A 21475-nucleotide genomic window follows, 5' to 3' on the forward strand; every position below is an offset into this window, starting at 1 on the left:
AAAGTGGGGGGTGGGGGGTTAAGAACGATGCGCCTGACTCTCAGGGAGAGAGAGGGGAGCAGAGGCAGGGTTAGAATTACTGGCTGCAATGAAAACAGTCAACCTCCAGTTTTTACTCAACCGGATGTGTGTGCGGAGGGCATCTGGCCAGGATATTACTCCTCACAGTACGTCGTCATGGTTTTCCTCCTTTACCGTCTTGGAGGGTGCGGCACTGCCTTTGGACTGGGGCGGGGAGGGAGGTGGCTCAGAAGTGGGCTGGAGTGGGCTGGGGGTCTCGGCACAGTGAGGAGCCAATCGTGGAGTTAGAAATTCCCTTTGAGAGCGCACAGGCAGGCCGCCCAGCTGCCCGTCATTCATGCGGATGGGATGGGCAGGCGACTACACGGATGAGCCCATTCTGGCCACAGGGCTGGAGGCCTGAGAGGCAGGAGCGAGTGAGTGCTGAGCGGGGAGTCTGGGTCGCTGCTCCTTATGGCTTTGCTCTGAGGGTGACACAGCCTGGCCAGCCTGTTAAGCTTTTCAAGACAAACGACACAGACCCGGGCAAGAGCTATCTACGCACACTGCACAGAGCCACGGCACGTGGGGAGTGGGGCGCAGAGCAGCAGGCCAGGGAGACCTGGAAGCCGGCGGGTGCCGTTCCTCCTGCCCACAGCTTCGGAGGCCTTGTCGCCGGGTGGCTCACGCCTGGGCCTGCGGTGAGGGTGTGCCCCAGGCGGAAGCAGTTGGCTGCTTCTGACCAGAAATTGCTCCTGCCACGCCTTGCCCCGCTTGCTCCCCTTCCTCCTGCTGCAGAGTAGACCCAGGTTCAGAGGAGCAGAGAAGAGTTGGCCATCTCTCCTGCAGAGGAAAGGGTGCAGGGTGGAGTGGGGGTGCCCTGCTGGTACCCCTCAGACCCCATTATTCAGACTCTGGGATGGGGCTTTCCTTCTGGGGTAGAAGCTCCCCGACAAAGCTCCCCGCCCAGCCCTCCTGCCTCTAGTCCCCTCACCTGAAAGCTGCAGCGACACAGGGATCACATAATGAGACAGACTCCAGTCTGCCCCGCCCGGCAGTGGGAGCTGCCGCTGGCTTTGACGGGCACCAGGACCTCGGACTTGAAGTTCCTGGAGAGGAAGTGGGGCGGCAGGCTATGATGTCATTGTCACGGGAAGAAGAGCCCAGATAGTTTCCAGTGCCTGTGGCATCCACTCAGCCCTTCCTCTAGGCCAGTGGTCGGCAAACCGCGGCTCGCGAGCCACATGCGGCTCTTTGGCTCCTTGAGTGTGGCTCTTCCACAAAATACCACGGCCTGGGCGAGTCTATTTTGAAGAAGTGGCGTTAGAAGTTGAAGTTTAAAAAATTTGGCTCTCAAAAGAAATTTCAATCGTTGTACTGTTGATATTTGGCTCTGTTGACTAATGAGTTTGCCGACCACGGCTCTAGGACACGCATTTCAAACTCTCGGCCCATGGGCCGCATGCCTCATTTATTTGGCCTGTGTTAGCCTTTGAGTTTGACATGCTTGCTCTAGGCGGTTCAGAAAGTACAAGAACTTGCAGGAAAGACAAGACAAGCAAGCTCCCTTCCTTCCCCCCAAAACACCGAGACCCCAGAAACTCAAGGAATCTAATGCTCATTCATTCACACATACGCCCAGGTTTCTGCTGGCATTTATAATTCCTGTTGCTTCACCAAACTTTTATAGTGCCTCTGTGAGGCAGGCTGAGCAGGTAAATATAATTCAATGAACCCATTTTACAGATGAGCAAAATAGAGACATTGATTTGTTAATGGCCACACAGCTAGTGGGTGAGAAGGACAGCATTTCCCTAGACCCCTGAGCCAGAGCTCTTCCCACCCTACGGAGCTGCCTCGAGTGGGAGAGATCCTTTGGTCTATTTATTTTAGCTCGTTGCCTGAGTTCTTTCAGACCCAGGCTGAGTAGGGCAAGACCTCTGTCTTTGGGTGACAATACATACTTTTTGCCTGGCTGGTATGGCTCAGTGGTTGAGCATTGACCCAGGAACCAAGAGGTCACTGGTTCGATACCCTGCAAGGGCACATGTCCGGTTTGCAGGCTCAATCCCCACTAGGGGGCGTGCAGGAGGCAGCCGATCAATGATGTTTCCCTCTCATGGATGTTTCTATCTCTCTAGCCCTCTCCCTTCCGTTCTCTCTAAGCACCAATAAAACCATATTTAAAAAAGAAAAGAAAAGAAAACACGTACTTTTTGTTGGCCTTTTTGAAGAGTGAGGGCTCCGAGCAGTAGGAGGACTTCGCTTTGCTCCCGATGCTCAAGCAGCTGGCGCAGCAGCCGCAGGGCCCCACAGCCAGGGGCCCGTGCTGCATGGGCACCAGGCTGCTGCTGATGCGGAGGGAGCCGTTGATCAGGCAGTTGAGGGACCTGCCACCAGGAGCTGTGGGCCGGAGGCTATGCTGGCAGGGCAGCCGGGTCAGGGCAGGGAGTGCCACGCGCTGGTCCAGGACGGGGGCTTCAATAATGGTGATCTCAGGGGAGCTGGGTCTCAAAGCTTCTGAGGCTTTCATGACGGGAGGCCTGTTCTCCGCCTCGGGGCGGACGCCGGGACTGTGCAGGTTCATGTGCAGCTTCCTCATGTGGTGCACCACGGCGGCTGCGTTGAAGGCTTGCTAAGGAGACAAGGCCGGCCTTGGCCATCTCCAGGCTCGGAGGACCACAGGGCTCACTTTCCCTCTGCCCTGTGGCCTCTTGAAACCAAAATGCCCACTTCTCAGTGCAGAGAGGGTCCAGGGAGTGCCAGTGTCTACTGGGAATCCTCAAGGAAAGCCCTCCACTAGCCCTGCCCCAGCCCAGCCTCCAGGGGCCCAGAGCAGCCTGCGGGCTCCTGGGAGGACCACTTACCCTCCACTTGCTCTTGGCAAAGTTCTTCTGGATCTGAAGGCTGACTGATGGGTAGATGTCCCGGTGGAGGGCTGTGTTTCCGTTAATCCTGTGGATGCAGAGGGGACACCTGGATAGTGGACGCCTAAGGGAACTCAGTCAGGAGACTGTGCATGTAGGTCCAGGTTAAACCAAGTGGAGCCCAAGGTGAGGGTGGCCCACAGCAGGGAAGGCTGGGATCCGAGCTCCTCTGTCCCCTGGGAAAGTCATCAGGGGTCTGTGCTTTGGCAAAACCCAAATCTGCTTTAGATAGAGTAGGATCAGCAAGTCTACCTATTGCTGATTTTGTAAAAAAAAGTCTTCCCAGGACACGGACATGCCCCTTCATTCAGGGATGGGCTATGGCTGCTTCCATGCTACAGCAGATAGACTAGCTGCCACAGAGGTGGCATGGCCAGCAAAGCCTAAACTATTCACTATCTGGCTTTTTATATAAAAAGTTTTCTGACTGCTGGGTCAGAGGCACTTGGGTTGTCACCATCCATTAGCTCAAAAGTTCACTCAGAACCCACCTCCTCCTGGAAACCTTCCTCAGTGAGGCCACCCAATATAGGCGGCCCTTGTCCTGTCCCCTCAGCCCCTGTTCACGCGTCTCTCAGTGTTCCTCAGACACGTGCCATGTGCACAGTACTTGCAGGTACTAAGGGACCCAGAGAGGGAACAGACGTGGTCCTGATCCCCTAGGGGCTTACAGTGTGGGTGTGGAGCCTTGCTTCACGCCATGGACTGAGGAACCATGGCTTCAGGGAAGGGCAGAGACCATTCTGGATCCGGAAGGATGCTACATGCAAGGCAAGAGGCAGGACCTCCCAGGTGGGGGAAATGGTATAACACAAGGTGCAATTCGGAAAGAGCTTGGTATATGGGGCTGAGGAAGGCAGGGACAGAAGTATATCTCATGGGCTTTTCTGGAATAGAGAAGGTGTGTTGGGAATCCTGGGAAGTAAAGTGGGAGGTCAGGCCAGATTAGGGAAAATCTGGGCAAAGGATTCTGGGATTGCTGTGGTAGGAAATAGGGAGCTATTGTAAATTCTTGAGCAGGGGTGTAGCAAGAAGAAAAGGAGGTGTTTCAAGACTTTATTGACCTACTTCGTGAATTGTGATCATGTTCAAACCACTTCATATGGAACAGTTTTGACTGTAGAGTAGCGTTAAATGATGCTCTGAAGAGTAGACAGAGCTGCCTCTTGGGTAACTAGAACTGAGTGTTGCCCTCTAGTGCTGACACAGAGCCTAGCTGCTGCCCTCTGCACTTGACTAGATGGCCCAGCCGCCACCCTGGGGTCAGAACCCACTTAATTAAATGCTGTTTGCGTCTCTGGCTGGACCCAATGAATACATCTATGTTCCCCAAATGCCACAACAGTAGACAGCTCAGGGCAAGCAGACTCCAGGGAAATATACCATTGGACAGGTCAGTGTGGTATCTGGGGAGCCACGGGTTGGAGATTGAACCCACCCCATTCCTCACTCACCAGGGGTGCCTCAAGGCCTTCTCACAGGTGTACCGCTCACTCGGGTCTTTCTCCAGCAAGTGGCAAATAAAATCCTTGGCTAAGAGGAGCAATCAAAGACACAGCAGCTAAGGAGCAGATTTCATGACTGATGGAAATTCACTTCCGGCTGGTGGGTGGCAGTGAATGCATCTTTTAGCTAATCTTCCAAAGAGGCAATTTTAAGTCTTAAAAAGAGATAAAAAAAAAATCCAAACCACCTAACAACAACCCACCATAAAGCACCAAAGAGAGGCTCTCCTCAGCCTCACCCACGTAGCAGCGCACGTCCAACTCTCGTCACGAGGCATCAACGTGTGTATTTACACCATTCAGGGGCCAGCACCCACACGTGGGCACACATGTGAGTGCTGGCTTTTCCCAGCTCTGATCTCTACATAATGGATCCAACAACATGCAATGATTGCCTTTCACACACAGAGATGTGGCACGGTCTTGGTCTTGGTGTGTAAAAGGCAAAACTTGGCCTTGGTTTTGCCAGTCCTGCTGGAAGACTCCCCTGGCTGTGCCTCCTGCCCCCTCCTATGGACTGCCTCCCTGCTTTTCCCAGGCAGACTGTGGTTCTGTCTCCAGGGAAAGCAAAAGCATGAAGCTTAGATGTGCATAATATATTGGCCTTTGAACCAGATAAAGATTTCTCTACCCTCCCTGGCAGCCTGTTTTCTGTAAGATTCCCCAGGGACTTTCAAGAGCTTGCTGTCATCCTTTGTTAAGCTCTTTTCTCTTGGCAGCCTCTGCCTTGAGCCTGTTATCTTGTCATTCACACCCACCGGCCTTACCTGACTCAGAAATGTCATCCCAGAATGGAGACTCAAACTCATAGTAGCCTTCTTTGATCTTCTCAAAAAGCTTAGACTCAGTTTCTTCATAGAAAGGAGGATACCCGCACAACCTGCAGGGGAACAGGAGGGCCATGCTGCTGAACAACCCTTCCTTCCTGGGCCAGCCTCTCCCCACGGGCCAGCCTCCCACCAGGCACACAGGCAGGCAACAAGGGTCCCCCCCCCAGCAGTGTGACCAGGACGGGGGTCTGCCTCTGACTCAGGAACAGTGCAGGTCCCATCAAGTGTTTATGCAGCACCAAAGCTTGGAACAGGCAGCCCTGGAAGGCCCCTTTGGACATTCTTCCCCCAAACCCTTGCCACCTCTCCCTGTACCTCCCCTGACTCCCAGATGATAGAAAATATCTTTCGCTCCCCCCCTCCCCCATTTTTTTGTAATCCTCACCAGAGGATATTTTTGCATTGATTCTTGGAGAGAGTGGAAGAGACAGGGAAAGACAGAGAGAAACAATGAGTGGGGAGAAACACATCAATTGGTTGCCTCCTGCATGAGCCACGACCAAGGCCCAGGCCTGGGAGGAGCCTGCAACCAAGGTCTGTGCCCTTGACTGGAATCAAACCCAGGACCCTTTGGTCCACAGGCTGACGCTCTATCCACTGAGCCAAACCGGTTAGGGCGATATAAAATATCTTTAAGAAGGATGGTAGAATGTCCATCCTTGAGTGTAAGCTTTATGAGGGATTTAAAAGGCTGTTTTGTTCTTTATTATTTAGTACCTATACCAGTGATTGGCACAGGGTAGACAGTCAGTGAATATTTGTTGAGTAAATGAATGAATGAGAGTCATTATTCGACATAAGCTAAGGAAATAGAGAACTGAATCCACATCAAGTGGTAAATAACAAACAGTAGGTTACTTTTCTAAGAGCAGAGTTCGCTACAGGTGAGGAGGGCTGGAGGGGAAGAGGTGGCAAGCAGGTTTGGAAAGGAGAGCCTGGGAATGTGTGGGGAGGAGCAATGACCAGGTTCACCCAGACCATCGCGTGGCCTTGGGCTGACATCACCAGGAGAAAAATCTTAGATGTGAACATTGTGCCCACGTGGCTTCCGAGCTGCGCTTGGCCTCTCCCCTTTTCACTGCTCATCCCGCAGAGCAGGACTCAGCACGTGCAGTAAAGGGGGCAGGAAGACGGACTACCAGGTGGCTGAACAGTGGGTTCCTATTGAGCTGTTTTCATTACCTAGTAGACACCAGGGCAGGTGGAGCTGTGTGTGCAAGCGTGTGTGTGTGTGTGTGTGTGTGTGTGTGTGTGTGTGTGTGTGTGCTTTGGAGGTGGATGCCGCTTGAGGAGCTGAGACAGAGGACAGGAGAAGAGGGGGTGAGCAGGTTCTGAGAATTCCCAGGAACTGAGCCAATGACAGCTTCTACTCACAATATGTAGGTGATGACGCCAATGGACCAGCAATCCACAGCTTTGCTGTAGGGTTTCTGGGCCAACACTTCCGGAGCTGCAAACCAAAGGCAGAGTCAAGCCTGGGGCACGACGAGAGCGTGGTGGGTTGCGGGCTGAAGGTCAGGAAGAGGCTTAGAGAAGAGGATTTATTGCGGCTGAAAACTCCCCTAGGGCAGGGACTGTGTCTTTCCCATCATACTACATCTTCTTCCAACAAACTAGGAGGTCCCCAGGACAGGGCCTATGACTGTTCAGACTGAAGATCTCAGGGCTATGTGTCGCCCATTGGACTGAGTGCTTTCTGAAGGCAGGTCCTGTATCTGCCCACTTAGATTGGGGATCCCCAGGGCAGAGGCTATGGAAAAATCTGCATGTTAGGGATTCTCTTTGACTAGACCAGGATCTCCATGAAGGTAGAGACTGAGTCTCCCGTGTTAAGTGAGGAACTCTCCGAGGGCCGGCTGTACCTGTCCCATCAGTCTGTGGCGCCTTCTGAGGGCAGGGCTCAGTCTGCCTAATCAGATCATGAGCTCCACGAGGGAATGAGCCATGTCTTCCACTGATTGGGAGCTCTGGGGCACCTATCTGTCTTCTGAATTGATCAGACACCAGGGCTTTGTGCCCAGTGGGACTAAATGCCTACTGGTAAGTACCAACCTCTCTTTTAGGGAGAGTGCCCATTCTCTCTGTTGAGTCGGGGTTGTACTTCCCACTTCCTAATCCCAACCCGGTGAGGACTGGCTAAGGGGGAAGGGGCAGGAGTGGCTGCTCTCAGTCTGGGCTTTCTCCCCCAGTGATCTCACCTGGTATCTTGCCTGCTCTTACTTTTTGGGGGGCTCTGAAAGCCTCCTGCTTAGGCAGGAGGCCCCACTTCTGCCAGTTTCCTAAGGTGTGGTTTGGGGGTTCCTTAGATACAAACTCAGCACTATGCCTCCAGGATACCAACACTTGGGAGGCTGAGGTTTCCTTTCAAGTGGGAGAAAAGAAAGGGGGCTAGTGGACAACCCTTCGCTGACTAAAGGTTTCTGAGTTTGTGACCTTGTCTCTCTCCGTTGTATAGCCTGAAAGATAAAGGCAGAAGTTAGGGTAGGCTGTCTTTCAGATGTGGGCTTGGGAGCAGCAGGGGTAGTTTAGAGATCAATGGATTGGCTGGCCCTGTAAGTGATTGTTCTACTTGGATCATCCCTGAAATTGAACCCTGTCTCCTCACAACTGTGAATCACATCCCTCTCTGTGAATAACATCTATGTGGTCAAATGTAGCCAATTGGTCATCCTGCCTCCTGCTCCCAGACTCACCAACGTAGCCTGGGGTCCCACAGGCAGTGGACATGACACCACTCTGTTCCATTTTGGACAGACCAAAGTCTGTGATCATGATCTTAGAATTCTCTTCAGGGGTGAGGTACAGCAGGTTTTCAGGCTGTGGGGGAGGAGAAATAGCATGTATATAATAATAATCTGAAACACACATCTCTTCGCCTCCCTGATATATAATTTCTTAGGAAGCTGCACCCTGGGCCCCTGACTTCAAGGCCAGACTCATCTCTCCCCCACTCTTCTCTCCTGCCTCCTACCTGCACGCTCAACTCCTGTACCCCATCATTCAGTATTTTGCTTATGGCCTTGACTTTGCTTAGCTTTATAGCCTTTAAGGTAATAATCCCCCTCTCCCGTCATTCCCCAACTACCCTAAGACTGTTTTTTGAAGGAATTAACCTTTGGTTAACTACCTCTGACCTCTCCAAAGTCTGGCACATGCCTGGTGCAATGTTGACCCTCAGTAAGTATTTGTTACATTTGAGTATGTCTGTGGCTGGGTCCCAGAAACCTGTGGATTATCTTGGTAGCCAAATAGGGTAAGGACTGGTAAAAAAGTTCAGGAAAAGGCTAAGATACAAATTGACAATGATTGCTCATTCATCTAAAATTTGTTCAATCTAAGGGCAGAAAGGACCTTAGGGGTGAGCCAGTCCAGCCCTTTCCATTTTACAGAGCTCAGACTGCCCATGACCCTTGCACCTTCCTAAAGGATCATTTCTCTGTCTCTTCCCCCCCTGCAACGAGGGCCCACCCTGGCACCTTTAAGTCTCTGTGGACGATGCCATTCTCGTGGAGGTATTTCACGGCTGACAAGACCTGTTGGATCACCAGGCTGGCGTCCTTCTCTGTGTAGACACCCCGCTCCAGGATCCGGTCAAAGAGCTCCCCACCAGAAACACTGTGGGCACAGGGCAAAGGCAGGAATCCAGCTCTTATTTCGGGTCATATGAATGGGTTTGCTCTGTAGTCATGGGGACACAGCTGTGGCGAAACAGACAGGTACCCCTGACTGCGCAAGGAGGACCTGCCACTCCAGTCTCAGAATGCCTCCTTCAGGTGCCTGGAGTGATATCGCTAGGGAGTCATTTCTTTGGGCCAACCATTGACCTCTCCCTGGATATGTCCTTTGAAATGTAAAATGCCCCTGGTTAGGGTTTCCCAAGAAGCCAGTAATTCCTTTCTGTGGACACATTTCTTATCTGCCTTCTCTCCCGGCCTAGGACACCGGGAAGAAGAAATGATGAAAGAGAGAAGTGAAACTGAAATCAGGCAAAGGGAAGGTGTGCAAATGAGGATTCTGTGCTTATGTTGGGAATTCTTTCCTCATTTTGTCAAATTGGGCCACCTAAAGGTGAAAGTATGGGGTGGAGTTGTAGGGGTAGTTTGAGGCTCACATGGTATGGTATCTTAGGATTTAGGGGACTTTTAAGATCAAGTCTGACCCCCATCTCTTGAGTCCCATCTAGACTATTTTTGCTTAGAAGTTTTCTAGTAAGTATTGGACAACAGAGAACTCACTACCTTTTAAGACAAACTGTTTCATCTTTTGTCACCTCAATATTTCTAGCTCTATGATGAACCGACTCCCTATAGTTTCTACCAGCATACAGTAATGCCACCATTGGGCCCATGAGGGCCACACAGAACAAAAACAACATCCTCTATCACATGAATCTTTTCAGGTGTGTGCACTGAAATGCTTTTTTTAAGGCCTTCTCTGGGATAAATATCCCAGACTACTTCAACCACGAGTCAGGGGCTCCAATCCCCTTCTACTGCTCATGACATAAGATGTGGCTCTGCACCCATGTGAGGACCATGTGGTACTAAGGGTGTAGAATTTCTCCAATAAAAATGCATGACATCCTACTCCTTCTGCTTCTGGACTCTGTTATGGGAGCTGGAAGCCCACGAGAGAAAGTTACTCTTTGTCCACAACTAAGATCTCCTGACTCAGAGTATCCTGGGTCCTGGGGCTGGTGCTCTGGGAGGCTTGGTGGTTCTTCAGAGACTTCTGAATCTTCCCACCCTCCTGCCTCCCTTAGCCATCTGAATGACTGTGTGATAATCCTGGCTTCATTGAAGTGCCACATGGTCCCTGCTCACTTGTTATGATGCTCTGGGCCCTCCCCCAACCTTACTCCCTTGACTGCTTGCTATTGCTATTCACTGGGCCTCAGGTGAGCCCAGGGGTTGATAGGCTACTGAGGCCAGAGTTAGTTCATTAGAGTTTCTGAGGAATTAGCCTGTCAGCCAGAAACATTGCATCCAGTTATGCTGAAATTGCAGTGATGCGTGTGTTTGAGTGTGTGTGTACTTTGTAAGTAGTGTCTCTGAGCCCAGTGCTGAGTCCTTGGGAAAACTGACCAACCCTAAAGCAGCCACCCTCAGGCAGAACTCTATTTGGATATGACAGTGATGGGGAGACCTTCCTAATGAGGCAACATTTCAGTCCTACACATGAATGCACTCACAATCACAGCTTTTTTTTTTTAACTTTGGGTGACTCCCTTTCGAGCAAGTCTTTCTTTATATTGAATTAAAATCTATCGACCTGTGGCTTCTACTCCCATAGTAATTTTACCCTGGAGTGATGTTAAACCATTTAATATCCAGTTTGCTCAACATGACTGGTCAAAATGGACTCAAGCCATAGGGCAAGAGAAGGGTTCTAGAGGCCCCTGCTTTGCCAGGAAGTACCCCTTCAATTGTAGGGTTGTGGGGAGGTCCAGAGGGAAGGGACTGGGCCAGAAGGAAGGATGGATAGGTTAGAGTCACAGCTACTTGCTGACTGGTAGGAAATATTTTAACAACTAGTAAGGCTGTGCTGGTAGGTACCAACTCAATAATCAACCCTAGCTTTATCCCTGGATGCATAAAGAACAGGTCCACACCCAGAGGCATACTGATCCTAAAAGGGCTCTTGGCATTTCAGATTCTCTTGAGCTAATTCTTGATTTTTAATCACCATCCTTCCCTCACCACCAACCAGCCTCCTCCAGGCCTCTGAGGCCCCATGGGCATCTGTGGGGGAAGCAGGTCCCCTTTACTTACAGCTGCATGACCAGGTAGTAGTGAGTAGTGCTCTCATAGATGTCCTCCAGGGTCACGATGTTTTCATGCTTGATCCTGGGGAAAGTAAGGTCATGGTGAAAGGCATGTGGTTTAGGTCATCTAGACAAAGGATGCCGGCCCAGCCCAACTAGAGACTCTTATTTCTGTTGGAGACTTTTGATGACAATATTTAGGAAGAATGGGGTCCTTATGAAGCCTTTCTAACACATAGGCCATCACAAAGAAATCCCAGGAAAAGATTCCCAGAGTGGTGCTCAGTCCATATTTTTGAATGGATAATTGATCATCCTGCCTTTAGGGAACAAATGTTTCATTTGTTACTTTAAGGATTTCTTTCAACTTGATCAAAAGAGAAAGTTAAAAGACCTGAGGAAGGTTAAGGGAGCATTCAATTATACATACAACATGAGTATCCAGGTCCCTTTCAGAAACATTGCATGAAGAAAGGCTACTACAACAGAAGGGACTTAGGTTAGCGAGGCCTCCTCATGGGTAACCATGGAGAAAATGTTGCAAATTTTTTGTTCCAGGATATTGTGAGAAGGTAGATGCTCATTTGGGGGTTCATTTCGGTAGGATGTCTTAGACCAATGATTCTCAGTCAGGGCTGTTTTGTCCCTCAGAGGACATCTGGCAATATCTAAAGGCATTTATGATTATTATGACTGGTGACAGGAGAGATATTGCAGGCATTCACTGGGCAGAAGCAGAAACGCTGCTGAACATCCTACAATGCACAGGGCAGCCCCAACACAACAAAGAATGATCTGGTCGAAAATGTCAATAGAGCTGAGGTGGGGAAATCTTGCCCTGGATGACCTTTGCTGGGATTACTCAGAGGCGGAGGCAAGCAGAATAATCATATTAGCTGAGGGCTTGGCTTTCCAATCAGCAATTCAGTGCATGGCTGTCCAGGAAGAAAATTTCTAGGAAGTTTGACTCATGGTTGTGCAACACAGGGGTTAAGAACTTAGACTCTAAGTCAGTTGTTCAGATCTAGCTCAGGCATTTATTAATTGGGTAACTTTGACTGGCTTACTCAAATCTTCTAAGCCTCACTTTCCTCATCTTCAAAGATCTGTCTTATAGGGTTATATAAGTATTTAAAAAATACATGTCAAATGCTTAGCACAGTGTCTGGGGAGTAGTAAGCACATCTATATATATAAAAGGCTAATATGCAAAGTGTCCCCGCAGGAGTTCTACCAGGAGACCGGGAGTTCTATTGCTCTCTATGATGTGTGCTGACCACCAGGGGGTGGCATGGAATGAAGGGAGGCCCCGGCTGGCAGCTGGCAGCCGGGGAAGGGAGGCCCTGATTGGCCCTGATCACTGGCCAGGCCTAGGGACCCTACCTGTGCACGAATTTTGTGCACCGGGTTTCTAGTACTTAATAATACCTATCATCTTTTAGACATTTCTAAAAACATAGACTTCTTGCAATAGTGATCTGATGGATTGAATTATACGTATAAGCTGACAAAACTAACATCAATTTGTTGATGATTCACTCACTGAACAAGTGTTTATGGCTGTCTATGTATCTGTGCTGTTAGGGACTGATGATACAATGCAATAATATCAAAGACCACCTTGCTTTCAATGAGTCTAGAGTCCCTCTCTGCTTTAAACAAATATTTTTATTGATTTCAGAGAGAGGAAGAGAGAGAAACATCAATGATGAGAGAGAATTATTGATCGGCTGCCTCCTGCACGCCTCCTACTGGATCAAGCCTGCAACCAGGCATGTGCCCTGACCAGGAATCAAACCCTAACCTCCTGGTTCATGGGTCAATACTCAACCACTGAGCCACACCAACCTGGCTCTCTCTGCTTTAATCTCCCTGAAGCCCAGACCTATATCTTTAACATCCTACCAGATATCTTCATGTAGAGATAAGTGGATACTTATATTCATTGTGCTCCAATCAATTTCTTTCTATTTCCTCCAAGCCTAGACATCCTTTTTGCTTTCTATCCCAAGGATGATATTACTGTCCACTTAATCACTCAATCTCAGAGTCATTTTTAATGCTTTTTTCTTTTGTATTCTTACCAGTCAACCCCAACTCAATCACTTCTCTCTCTGAAATGCCTCCTAACCTTGGTCTTCTGGCCATTACATGATCCTGCCACTATTTTGCTTGTATCCTCTTCGCTTGAGAAAGTCGTGTAATTGATCTCCCATCCTCTAGGCTGGCATTCTCCATTCCTGGCTTAATACAGGATTTCTAAGTAGTAATCTGATTATGTGACTTCTTACTTAAAATCATTTGATGACTTTTCTTTGCCCACAGAATAAAGTCAACAGTCTTCATCATGACAGCCAAGACCCTTTATAATCAGGTCCCACTTGACCATTTGGTTTTATCTCCTGTCCCTTGATAACAAGTTCAGGGGCTTCCAATACTTACTCTTCCCCAACACCCCTTGCAACTCCATGATTCTACATGAAAGCTTATGTTATTCTCAGTCTGAATTCCCTTCCTGCATTGCCCCTCCTGCCTCCATAAAATTCTACTCATCCATCAAGATTCCTCTTCTTTGAAAATGTACCTAATAGTCCTTATAAAAAAACACATGCAGGCAAAATGAATCCCTGTCTCCTTCAAACTCTGCCTTCTGCTAGTGTGAGTCACATCTAATGGGAGTATGGTTTGCTACGAGTACTCCTGTCTCTATCCAGAAAATGTGAGCTCCTGAGGGTAAGGAATTTTGTTGGCTTCATCCTTGTGGTCCTGATGACGACTACACTTTTTTGCACACCAAAGGAATCCCACAACAAGCCCTGCTGTAAACATTATGATTTATTAGTGTAGCCTCCATCATGATGCTTAGGGCATTAACCCTACATTTGATTTGGAACAAATTGAGGTTCATTTCCAAGTTTTACACTGCTTCTTTACTTGTCAATTCTTCCTAGGGTTGGCCTTCAACTGAAGTTTGTTCCTTTGAGATAATTACCCTCTGGTCTATGTGCACAAACCAGCTCTGCTACCTGTTGGTTCACTAGACAACTGGCTGGAGAAAAAAAGTCAGCCAAGACAGATTTTTGGCTAAACTTAGCTGGTTAATCAAACTGACCCATTAGCTCAATCAAAGAGAGCAATGCCTTTTGGTATGAAAAACCCAGCCCCGGACCTTCTCGAAGGTGATTTGTGAAGGAAATGATGTGACCCCACAGTTGTACTCAGCCAACCCTAAGACCCACTTACTTTTTCAGCACAGCGATCTCATTCTCGAGGCTGCTGTCCCGGAATGCCGGTGACTTCTTGATGCACTTCAGGGCAAAGAGCTTCCCAGTCACCCTTTGCTTCACCAGGAAAACTTCCGAGAAAGCTCCTCTGAGTAGAAGACACGGGGAAATAAAAATTAGTGCTGGCTGGCTAGAGAGCATTGTTGGAGGCAAAACCGAAGTGTCAATGAAGGAAGATGGGGCAGGTCATTAGTTTCCATTGTCATTATGGGCACCTGATGAACTGTTGATGGCAGAACCTATCTGACATGCCATTGTGCCCTCTCTTTCATCCACCACGTGGGAAAGAAAAAGATTCTGTTACAGACTTAGGGACTATACGGTCCTATTTCCTGGCTCTATAATTTGGGAAGGACTCCCAGAGACTCTGCTTTGCTTTGGAGAGATTTCTTCTCTTGGGAAACTCATTAAAGAGAGGTCACTGCAGCCCAGCTGGTGTGGCTCAGTGGTTGAGCATCGACCTATGAACCAGGAGGTCACGGTTCAATTCCTGGTCAGGGCACATGCCTGGGTTGGGGACTCAATCCCTAGTAGGGGGCCTGCAGAGGCAGCTGATCAATGATTCTCTCTCATCACTGATATTTCTATCTTTCTCTCTCTAGCTTAGAATCTAGTGTGAGAGACAGACACTTACAGATAAGCAGGAGGTATTATGAGAGCACCGAAAACGGAGACTTAAGACATGGCCCCTACTATGGTTGGGCTGGGTGTGTGCTGCCAGTTCCAGCAGATGCCATTCACCTTGGAGCCACTGTATGCTTTATATCAGTGGTCGGCAAACTCATTAGTCAACAGAGCCAAATATCAACAGTACAACGATTGAAATTTCTTTTGAGAGCCAAAATTTTTTAAACTTAAACTTCTTCTAATGCCACTTCTTCAAAATAGACTCGCCGAGGCCATGGTATTTTGTGGAAGAGCCACACTCAAGGGGCCAAAGAGCCGCATGTGGCTCGCGAGCCACAGTTTGCCGACCATGGCTTTATATCATAATTATTACAACATCTCCCCCACCACCCCCAGCAGACAGTAGGCTAGAGAAAAGGGCGATTTTTCCTAATGTGTACAGTGACGATTTGGGATAGCTGAGGAGGATGTAATTCATAGCTGTTGACTTAAGAACACCCTGGCTCAAGTTTAAAGGAATGAATGAGAGTTAGTCCAGTGGGGGAGTGGAGGGAGAGAAACACTTGAAAGTGGTGTTTCAAGTGGGGGTGGGGAAGAGGCATGAGAAAGCATGGAGGTGGGGAGCAGCAGATAGGGGTGAGACTCCACTGTCCTTATTCATAAAAGGAGAGAGTTGAGAAACGTGGCCTTGACAGCTGTGACTTTGTAGGGTCTACCCAGAGAGCTTCTTCCACCTTTACCTTTACAACCACACATGAATGATCCCCCAATTTCAAAGCTGACACCTGCTCTGGGCCCTCTTGTGCAATGAGATCAAATTGAGGCCTTTCTGGGGTGTAATTTACATCAAGGTGCGTGTCCGTGGCACCTGTTGTGGCAATCGGAAGTGATGTTATTGCTTTTCTGCCCCAGGCTGCTTTCTACTGTGTGTGTGTGTGTGTCTGTGTATGTGTGTGTGTGAGTGTGTGTGTGTCTGTGTGTGTGTGTGTGAGTGTGTGTGACAGAGGAGAGGGATTGGAAGACTTAATTGTGCCATCTGTCAGACTGTCAGATTGGGGAGCAGAGAGCTAGTTTTAAGCAGTCAAGGTTGTTCGGGTCAGGAGGCAAGACAGGCAGAGCCTTCAGAGCCAGGAGTAATGGCTTCAATAGTTCTGGTTTGCATTTCCTGCTCTGAGTAGCTCTCCGCTCCTGCTGGGAGCCTGGGTGCTGCCAGAGGTGGGGGCAGGGGCCAAGGAGAAATGTTTTCCTGGGCAGTGAAAGGAGGCGGCCTGGACCTTGGGTGACAGACCTCCTGCTACAGACTAGCTTTGCCCAGGGTCCCTACAGTTGTCCCAGGGCCTGGAATTGTGGGTGGTGTCTGGGCAGATTTAGCAAAAGCCTGTTCTCGCTGGTGGGTTGTTGCAGAGGAGCCAAAGGCTGGAGAGAAGGGGCCTTTGGCCTGGGATTCTGGGGCATCCCCCATGGGGGAGTCTGCTCTGCCCCCTGCTCCCCTCCCCACAGCGCCTCCCCTGGGTCAGCTGTGGGGTCTGCAGCCCGGGCTGCCTGTCCCCCTCCTGAGCACACAGAGGAGCTTTCTCCTTAGCTTCTCCTCAGCCCTAGCTGCTAAGCAGTGACTTGACCCTATCTTGCCCTCCTGGTTGCCCCAAATCACTGTGGGGCTGGATACGTGAGAGCCACTGGAAACACTTCAAATATAGATTCCTGGCTGCTGGGTTTCTGTCTTTCCAAATCCCTGCGGCCAGGAATCTGTTTTTGTTTTGTTTTGTTTTTCAAAACATTGCCTGGGCTAAAATAATAGCAGATTATTTTTTGAGGGTGAACATGATATTGTGGATATGGAAGAAAATGCTTTTATTCCTAGGAGATGCAGACAGAAGGATTCGGAAGTGATGTGTGATGATGTTTGCAACCAGTGTACAAATGTGTGTGTGTGTGTGTGTGTGTGTGTGTGTGTGTGTGTGTATAAAACAAATATAGTGAAGTGTTAACAACTGTTGAATGTAGAGGGGGGTATGTTGATGTTGAACTATTATTTCGCCTTTTCTTAAGCATTTCCGCAGCTATCCGTTAGAGGGCTAAGCTCCAGTGGCTCTGATGTGCGGGGTTTAGTAGCTGCTGCGGCCGGTCTCCCTGAGCGCCACGTGGCAGCCTGTCTGTCTTCCATAGTCCTACCGCCCAAGTCTGGGCAGACGGTGAATAAGCTTCTGTCCACCCAGGCGTCCTTCTCCCTCCTTCTCTTGATTTTTGGGCTGCTTAGCAAACCGTTTCAGATTCACTCACGAGTCTTGTTCCTCTCTCTTCTGCCAAAAGCCCCCTCTCTAGCCACCCCCGTCTTGGCAAAGGCCCTTGATGGAGGGCCCGTGCTTTGATGACTGGCACCGCCGCTGGGACCCTTCTGTGCGCACAGAGCGCAGCCCTGGCCTGGGCGGGGGGGGGGGGGGGGGGGGGGGCGGGGGGTGCAGAGACCTGCTCTCAGGACCCAGCCTGCTCCTCTCCATCTATGGTGAGTGTGGCCAGCCCTCGCTGCCCGAGGTCACTGCCTCCTAGCCAAGGCAGAGGGAGCTAAACTCTGCCCAGCTGGCCCAAGGCAGAGCTTGCTTTCATGGAGAGCCCACTAACTGCCCCTCACTTCCCCAGGCCCCTGGGCCAATTAGCCCAGACTAATTAGCTGACCAGCTGGGGTTCTCAGGCGATGGGGCTGGTGGCCCGGAGGTGCTCCCAGCCTGCGTCAGAGCCTGAGCCCTCCCGGAGGAGAGGCAGGGCCAAGTGGAGAGTCAGCTGCAGCCGAGCCGGCTCTGCTCCGCCAGCCGGGTAATCATTGTCAAGGGGCAGAGGCATAGACACCCGGGGACTGGCGGGAGTGTGGGCTGCAGCGTGACTTTAGTTTCCCAACACAGCACTGAGCCAGGGAGCAGAGGCGCTGGTGGGGTGCGGAGCTGATCCAGGTGTGCGCACCCATCCGGGCTTAGCCTGCAAAGCACGTTTTCTTCCATCTCCAGCAGACAGCGGGGTTGCCCTTTCACTGCCCGGGGAGATGAAGAAGCTGGGCGAGGAGGCCCAGGGAGGCGCTAGGGTCACTGACCCTCCACCAGTGCTCCAGAAAGTCTCTTTCCTCTGACCAGGGTGAGGACCCAAGGGCTGTGGCAGCTATGGACATAGGCAGGGTCCCCGGGAGCAGGGCAGGAGACAGAAGCTGGGGAGGGGCCTTTTCCCTGGGGGCTCCAGTGTACGAAACCGTCCTCTGTATTATCCCGAGGTACCTTCCCTACTCTCCACCGCCGGCCCCTTCTCCACTGCCCTCGGTCCCTTGGAGCTGCTGAGATGATGTCCCGATTGATCAGTCTCTGCTGGCCTGGAACAACTTCTTCCCAGCCCTCGCCCCACCCCGCCCCCCTCCCCCAGGAGGTGCCCCAGCCACTCCCTCGGCTCCCAGCCCCACACTCACGATCCCAGCACCTCCATGAAGATGAAGGTTTTCCGGATGTTGGTCGTCTGTTTCTTCCAGGAGCTGCAGTCATCTTCTTCCTTCCGACCCATCGCCTCCAGAGTTGAAGCTTCCGGGGATGCTTTGTTTGAGGAGGGGAAGAAAGGGTCAGCTCGGCTAGTTTCTCAAGTAAAATGAGATGAGTTGTAAAAAGAATTTATATTTTTACTGATTCCAGAGAGGAAAGGAGAGGGAGATAGAAACATCAAGGATGAGAGAGAATCATAGATCGGCTGCCTCCTGTTCACCCCCTCCTTGGGGGATGGAGCCCACCACCTGGGGCAGGTGCCCTGACCTGGAATCAAACCGTGACCTCCTGGTTCATAGGTCGACACTCAACCACTGAGCCACGCTGGCTAGGCTTTGAGTGTCTACCAACATGCCCACTGTGCTTGCCACACGCTCGAGTTCAGAGTCTAGTCTGTGGGGGCAACTCTATTTTGTCTATACGCATCGATGAACTTGGCTTTATCCACCTGGGCTGAGCTAAGGCATTTCCTGTGTTACCAGGTGATCCCCAAGGTGTTTATTCACATTGCTGAGTCAGCCCAACTTCCTTTTCTATTATCCCAACTCTGCTACCTCCCCGAACCCCCAACCATCACTATTCCCACATCTGTCCTACCTGCTATGGATTAAACACATGGATGCTGGATGAATGAGCACAGTGTTCCCTCTGCAACTCCCACAACATTTAGCACAGTGCTGGGAAGTAGTTATTCATTAGAATCTGAACTGAATCAGGTCCTGACTTTAATATCAGAGTTCTGGAGTTACCACAGGCATTCCATGGTTGACACCTATGCCGTGTCAGGGGCTGGCTGTGTCCTGATGAAAAACACAGCTTCCCTGGGGCTGGCAGGCTTGAGGAGATGGGCAACGAGCAAGTGAACTTAACATGTGCACAGTGTGGGGAAACCACATAAGAACAAAACCCGGGCTTGGAATAGAGACCAACAGAGCAGGTCTTCTTTAGAGAAAGGTCAGGGGCGGCCTCTCTGAGCAGGTCGTATTTCAGGTGAGATCAGAAGTTTGGGAAGAAGCCAGTCAAACACAGAGTGTGGGAAGGGGCCTTTTGGTGGAAGGACTAGAATGTGAAAGTCCTCGGGGGGGGGGGGGGGGGGGGGGGGGGGGGAAGAGCCCAAAGGACTGAAGAGACGTGCAGCTGGAGTAGACTGAACTCTGCTTGGCATGGCGCAGTGGGAGGCAGGGAGAGGTGGGCATAGGGCAGACCTTAGAAGGCCTTACAGATTTCGTTAGATATTGGAATTTCTTCTTAGTGAGACTGGGAGACATTGAAGGATTTTTGGCAAGAGAGCTAAATTAGACCACTAAGGTTTTAAAGAGCTCACTCTAGCTGCTCTGTGGAGAATGGAGTGGAGGGGCAGAGATTGACCCATGGAGAATAGGCAGAAACCTATGCGAGAGATGGTAGGTAGGGACCATGGTGGTAGGGAAGGAGGGAAGTGGGTGGACCTGGGATATATTCCGGAGCTCCAGTTTTCTACGACACTAGGTGATGTGTCTAAGTTGGGGTAAGAGGAGTCTAGACTGACTCTCATGCTTCTGGTAGGAGCATCCTGGGGTGATGGTACCCTTTCGGAGGTCATGATTACTAGAGAGAATCATGTTCTTGGGGTGTGATTGGGGGAGTAGGGTTGGGACTCTCTGCATGAAGAGGTCCTGAGTTTCTGTGGATGGTGAGTGAGACACAAAGAGGAAAGTATGTCTAATGACTGTATGTCTCAGGCAATGTCCCTCCTTCCTCATTAAAAAAAAATGCCAGTAAAATCCATGGGGTCTTCTAATAACTATAGAAGAAAGATAAAGTTGGTGCCTACACAATTTAGCATTAGATAAAGAGCATAGGCTTGGAGGTTAACCTGAGTTTAAATCCTATCTCCACTAGTTACTAGTTAAATTGCCTTAATCAGGTTAATAACCTTGTTGAGTCCATTAACTCATCTGTAAAATGGGGACAACACCCCTTCTGGTTATGGTGAAGAATAAATCAAATGGTGTACACAGAGACTTAGCAAACTGTCTCACCTGTATTAAACAGTTGTAACAGAGATATTAGTTGGGGAATATAAAGTTGATGGTTTTTCATTCCTGGTCATACCCATGTGGAGGACTTATGTCATAAAATAGGTTCTATAGCATAGAAGGAAACCTCTTGTGCCATTAGACATAACTGTGAGGCTTAGACCCTGAGAATAAGAAGAATGTGACACAGTGAGGTCCTTGCTAGAGAGGACAAGGCATGGAAAGACTGCTACTTTGGGCCTGGGTGGATCCTGGGAAGGAGATGGGGAGACAGGGGGTGTAGTTGTCAGAAGCACACACCTTTGCTAGCATCCATCCAGGAACAGATGGGTGGGCTTCCCAGGGCCCCACTGGTGGGAGACCCTAAGCCTAGGGGCAACTCTGGCTGCAGCCCCATCTGAGAGGTCAGAACGTACCTATGGGGCAGACCTAGAGGGAGAAGCTGAGCAAGACGGAGTCGCAAGATCTGCAGAAGTAGCCCAGGGCCTGTACCACCTCATGGCAGCTGACTGTGCATGTCTGTTCTCGGCCACATGCTTATAGCCTCATGTTGTTAGCCATCCTGGGAGTATTTACACCATGGAAACAGGCAAATGCTACAATCAGGGTGTTTCCCCACTCTTCCCTCCACCCTCCAAGGACCAGATGTTAAGCATTTATCGAAACACAAAGAAGCAAACAAACAAACAAAACATTTATCAGCTCCCCTCTGCCCATGGCCCTGGTGAGGGGATCTATTGCTGCTAGAGGGGATGTCACGTGGGGTCTGGATGAAGAGACTGACTATAATCAGGGAGTCTCAGGTGACAGCAAATGGCTGAGATCAGGGCCTTCAGGGGAGGGTGTCAGCATGACATTCCATGGGCCAGATGAGACCAGTCACACCTCAGAGGCCACTAGTCAGTTTCTGACGAGATTCCAGACAGCTGGGATTCGAGGTCCCTGGCAAGTCTGATGCCCCCCTCTCCCATACTAAAACTAGATCGAGTGCCTTATAACGGAAATGCC

The 21475-nt window shown here is 50.2% G+C and overlaps 1 protein-coding gene across 1 annotated transcript in view; it reads right to left on the reverse strand.

Moving 5' to 3' along the window:
• Positions 1–731: 731 nt before the first annotated feature.
• Positions 732–21475, reverse strand: part of CAMK1G (calcium/calmodulin dependent protein kinase IG) — a 29098-nt gene continuing 8354 nt past the window's right edge. Inside the window, exons 2-13 of the mRNA XM_079761863.1 lie at positions 18383–18503; positions 14270–14398; positions 11034–11108; positions 8739–8877; positions 7956–8079; positions 6637–6712; positions 5200–5312; positions 4382–4460; positions 2868–2955; positions 2214–2635; positions 995–1109; positions 732–843 (exon numbers count right to left, since the gene is read on the reverse strand). Of these exons, the coding sequence (XP_079617989.1) occupies positions 1019–1109; positions 2214–2635; positions 2868–2955; positions 4382–4460; positions 5200–5312; positions 6637–6712; positions 7956–8079; positions 8739–8877; positions 11034–11108; positions 14270–14398; positions 18383–18474 (1428 nt within the window). The 5' untranslated portion in view covers positions 18475–18503 and the 3' untranslated portion in view covers positions 732–843; positions 995–1018. The remainder of the gene's footprint in view (positions 844–994; positions 1110–2213; positions 2636–2867; positions 2956–4381; positions 4461–5199; positions 5313–6636; positions 6713–7955; positions 8080–8738; positions 8878–11033; positions 11109–14269; positions 14399–18382; positions 18504–21475) is intronic.

Source organism: Cnephaeus nilssonii (genome assembly GCF_951640355.1).
Source record: "Cnephaeus nilssonii genome assembly, chromosome: 21".
NCBI lineage: Eukaryota > Metazoa > Chordata > Mammalia > Chiroptera > Vespertilionidae > Cnephaeus > Cnephaeus nilssonii.